The sequence below is a fragment of the Myotis davidii genome, unplaced genomic scaffold (assembly GCF_000327345.1).
Source record: "Myotis davidii unplaced genomic scaffold, ASM32734v1 scaffold552, whole genome shotgun sequence".
Taxonomy (NCBI): domain Eukaryota; kingdom Metazoa; phylum Chordata; class Mammalia; order Chiroptera; family Vespertilionidae; genus Myotis; species Myotis davidii.
In genome coordinates this window covers 15,729-20,449 of record NW_006283439.1, presented here as the reverse complement: position 1 = coordinate 20,449, position 4,721 = coordinate 15,729, and the positions used below count along the sequence as shown (strand labels likewise).

The following is a 4,721-nucleotide window of genomic DNA, read 5'->3' as shown; positions in this document are numbered from 1 at the left end:
AAAAAATGAAAATTGCCCATTCACACACAATTCACCACAGCTAAGATTGGGAAACATCCTAAGTGCCCATTAGCAGATGAGTGGATTAGAAAACTATGATACATCTACACAATGGAATACTATGCTGCTAAAAAAAAGAAGGAATTCTTACCATTTGCAGCAGCATGGATGGAACTGGAAAGCATTATGCTAAGTGAAATAAGCCAGGCAATGAAAGAAAAATACCACATGATCTCACTCATTTATGGATAAAAGAACATTAACAGAGGCAGAGCAGCATTGATCAGACTGTCAAATTACAGCGGGAAGGCCGGGAGTGTTGGGAAGGCGGGGAAAGAGATCAACCAAAGGACTTGTATGCATGCATATAAGCACAGCCAATGGACACAAGACACTGCGGGGGGTAGGGGTGGGATGAGGGCATGTGACAGGGGGTAGGAGAGGCTGGGGGAAGATCAATGGGAAAAAAGGAGATATATGTACTACTATGTGTAATACTTTAAACAATAAAATAAAATTTAAAAATAAAAATAAATAAAGATGCTCTAACAGGAAAAGCTAGAGGTAAGTCAAGAACACGATGAAAAAGACGACCTAGAAACATCTGTTCACTTCTGTATCATTGATCCACACAGGAACTGATGTCTTTAGCTCAGTGTCCACGTGTCCAGCTAAAACCCAGGGGTCCTCGTACTGAAAGTCTGAAAGGAAGATACCTGCCTGGGAACAGTGTCACAGCCTCCGTGTTTCTGTCAAAGGCTCTCACGGTGCCAGGCACACTCCGTGCTCCGACAGGGTTACCTGTTATTATTGCCTTTTTCCATTGTGCTTGTCATTATTATTCTAATTATCTTCCCCAATTCACTATGTAAGCACGCTATGCATGTTTCATGTTGGCCGATGTGGGGAAGCCGGGACATGGTTGGAATGTCTGTAAGAAGAATTTCCGAAAGGTCAGTGGCCTGTAGGGCAGCGGTGCTCAACCTTCCTCATGCCGCGGCCCTTTAATACAGCTCCTCATGTTGTGGTGCCCTCCAACCATAAAATTATTCTCGTTGCTACTTCATAACTGTAATTTAAAAAAATAACTGTAATGTTGCTGCTGTTATGAATCGTCATGTAAATATCTGATTTGCAGGATGTATTTTCATTGTTACAAATTGAAAATAATTAAAGCATAGTGATTAATCACAAAACAATATGTAATTATACATGTTTTCCAATGGTCTTAGGCGACCCCTGTGAAAGGGTCATTCGACCCCCAAAGGGTCGCGACCCACAGGTTGAGAACCGCTGCTCTAGGGGGACCCTGCCTAAGGCAGCAGCCCCTACCTTGACTTTTCCAAACAAGTCCGATTCGGGGTGTTTTGCTAGAATCTCTGTGTCGTCTTTAAAGACCTGACCTTGGAGAAGTATATACTTTCTCAAGGATGCTTACCTGTTGGATGTATCTAGAGATTAATTTTAGTTCAAGCTGTTGGGACAATAGAAGCCCAAGGAGGCAGGCGAACAGGCTTCTTGGTGGCGCTAACCAGCAGCTGTCCATCCGTGGCTCAGGGTCTGGCGGTCAGATGCCTGACAGACTTCAGTGATCTGTAACTCCCAGCATCCCCAGTTCAACTTTGGACTGTTCACACATTTCCCCTTTGAGCCGAAATCTAAGTCTTTGCCGTTTCTTCCTGTCGGTTTGAGCCCTCACTTGGACGTGAACCAGCCTAATGTCTCGTTTATGTAACAGGTAAAACGCACCTTTTCCTCCCAGAGCTGCTCTTTCCAAGAAGAAGCTGGACTCCTTTGGAGGGACTGCCAGTGTTGTCGGCTCTTTCTCCTGAGAACACATTGCCCCCTGCCCCCGTCACTCCTCTCTGGAAATATTTTCATTCTCTTCAGCTTCGTCTCTCCATTCTGAATGAACACACGTTGCGCATGTTGTTCTAAACGTGCTTGCTGGGCTACAGACGCTATTCTGCTGCCCTCTTTACAGAGCAGGCTACTACCACGACCCTTTTGTGCTTGAACCCCACAACCCTGTGCCTCCCTGCCTGTAATGTAAATAGCACAGTCTTCACTGTTTGCTACATATCAGAGACTATTAATGTGGAGACATGAAAAAGTCATTTATTGGAAAGAACTATTTATTGAAACTAGAAAGTATATTGTTTCCCGCCCAGGAACAAAAATTCTGTTGCTTATTTCCTAGACATGATTAGGACAGAGGGAATTCTTTGTTTGTTGGTTGGTTTTCCTAAATGAATATCAAGTCAGGTCTCTGCACTGACTACCAGGGACCTGAGCTCAGACACAGCTCTCTGGTGACATGGCTTGTCGCAGACTTATGCTCTGTCTCCAGGAGGTTCCTGATGGGGAATTCTGCACTTGGCCTGGGTGATGTAAGTTTGTCTCCCAGGAATTAATTACTGGGGAACTGAAGACTAATTTCTTCCTTCACAGCCAGGGGAGGACCTCGAAGGCATATCCGTTGTGCAAAGATGTCTGGTCGCTGTGAGATCGAATGCCTTTCCTTTGAAGATAAGATTGGAGGCTGTAGAGCTGAACTAACTCCATTTTGCTGCAAAAGGAGAAAAAGGAATTAAACACTAAGCAGCAGCTACAGCAATGAAAACGGTGGAGACACTGGCATCTGTGAGCTCAGTGCCTGATGCTCTCAGGATCTTTGGACATTTTGGATTCTCTGACGCAGTCTGTTGAGTGTCTGATGCTGCAGAAATACCGTTTCTAGACTGTGAGCTTCTGGAGGGATGACCCTGCACCCAGCTCACCTGTGCACCCACAGTTCCTGGTATGGGGCCTAGGGATTATTTGATTGATTGATTGATTGATTGATTGGGTGAGCCAGTGAATTAATAGACTAAATAGGTAAATTGGAAATGTTGGACTGAGACCCACATGAACTGAGTTGGAGTGACAGTCCCAGCTTCAAACATGTGTGTGAGCTTGGCCTTCTATTCCAAGATTCTGGCACCTGTAACTGAGGAGACTGAACTGCCTGGTGAGTGGACCACCTGCTGGACACGGCTTGGCGGCCTCAGCCTCGCGCTGTCAGGCATTCCTCCTCCTCCTCTCTTTCCTCAGCAGCAAAGGCCAGCATCCCTTCCAGTCCTCGTCTGACCTAGAGTGTCACCTTTCACAAGGAAATGGGCCCTGTCACCACTCACCTGCCTACAGACGGACAGCACCTCCATTCTGGCCCCTGTGGTGAGAGCCTCTCAATCCCAGCCCACCGAGCTCTCAGTCCTGATCTCTTAGTAGCGATCCCAGGGCCAGCCCTGACCTGTGGCAGTGCTCACCTCTGGCTGTTTCTGAACCTCGTTACGGTGTCATCCATCGCCGTCATTTCCCTCCCTTTGCCTCGAGGACGGTCTTCTGGATATTTCTCTTCCTCCTCTTCATTTCTCATCTTCCTCATCACTCCTCAGACTCCTTTGTGCCCTCTCCCACTCCCATTTCTTCAGTCTCACCCAGTGACCCAACTCCCCACTTCTCTGGCTCCAAGCCCCTTCCTACCCCACGCGGTGTGTTGTGCAGCCTCCCACCTGCCTCTGCCAGACTCCTCCCCTGGCCTGCTAGTGCCCGCAGCCCCCTGCAGGCCAGGCATTCGCAGTCTTGGGGGCGGCTGTTTTATATATATATGTTAGAGGACTGGTGCATGAAATTCGTGCACACATAGGGTCCCTAGGCCTGGCTGGAGATTGGGCTGATCTGTGGGGCGACCAGTGGGGCCTGGTGCAGCCATCCTGCCATGGTCCCACTCTTGTCAGGGCCCATCAGGGCCGGTAGTGCGTCCACTGCTGCCCGCTGGCAGCTCCGAGTTGCCAACACCTGCCATGTGCTGCACCGCCCCCTAGTGGTTAGCGCATGTCTAACTCCTGGTCAGTAGAACTCCCGCCTGTGGGGAAAATTTGCATATTAGCCTTTTATTATATAGGATTTCAGAGAGAGGAAGGGAGACGGGGAGAGAAACATCAATGATGAGAGAGAATCATGGATTGGCTGCCTCCTTCACCCCCACATTGGGGATTGAGCTGGCAACCTAGGCATGTGCCCTTGAGCAGAATTAAACCTGGGACCCTTCAGTCTGCAGGCCAGCACTCTATCCATTTAGCCAAGCAGCCAGGGCTGGGCAGCTGTTTCTATTTCCGGTTCTGGTGGGCTGTGCTCCCAGGGCAGTAGGGGTTGGCTCCAGGCTCCTGCTCCCTATCATTCTCAGTGAACCCCCCAGGACCCTCAAAGGGACAGGCAGCACCCACTCTACTCTCTGGGCAATATGAGGCCTGCCAAGCTGGGCCCTGCTTTGCTGTGCACCTGGCTCTCCACCCCTGCCCTCCTGGTCCAGGTCTCCTCTGAAGGCTGAATGCTGGCCGCAGGTGCCTCAACTCCTTTGTCTGGGCTCTGGTCACCGAGCGCCTTTCCCTAGAATTTTAAGCATCGCTCACGGGATGCCCCCAGCTCTGAGGTCTGAGCCCCCGGCTCCAAGGACTGAGCACCCTGCATGGTGCCCCAGGCTCACAGGAGCAGCCCAGCTGCACCCAACACCTGCAGCACCTTGAACGCCAGCCTCCAAGAGGCGTTTCCCATTCTCTCCCCAGGCCTAGAGTGGGGACTGTGTTGATGCTTGTTAAACTCTGTGTCCTTCCAGCCTTCCAGTGACCATGTGACCAGTTCCCTGCATGAAATGCCCTCTGTTTCAAACACGCAGCGTG

At 49.7% G+C, this 4,721-nt stretch overlaps 1 protein-coding gene across 1 annotated transcript in view; it reads left to right on the top strand.

Annotated features, from left to right (window-relative positions):
* LOC102763632 (beta-defensin 107-like) overlaps nt 1-2,594 on the top strand; it is a 7,211-nt gene extending 4,617 nt beyond the window's left edge. Inside the window, exon 2 of the mRNA XM_006753650.1 lies at nt 2,452-2,594. Coding sequence (XP_006753713.1) covers nt 2,452-2,594 — 143 coding nt within the window. The remainder of the gene's footprint in view (nt 1-2,451) is intronic.
* The last annotated feature ends 2,127 nt before the right edge of the window (nt 2,595-4,721 follow it).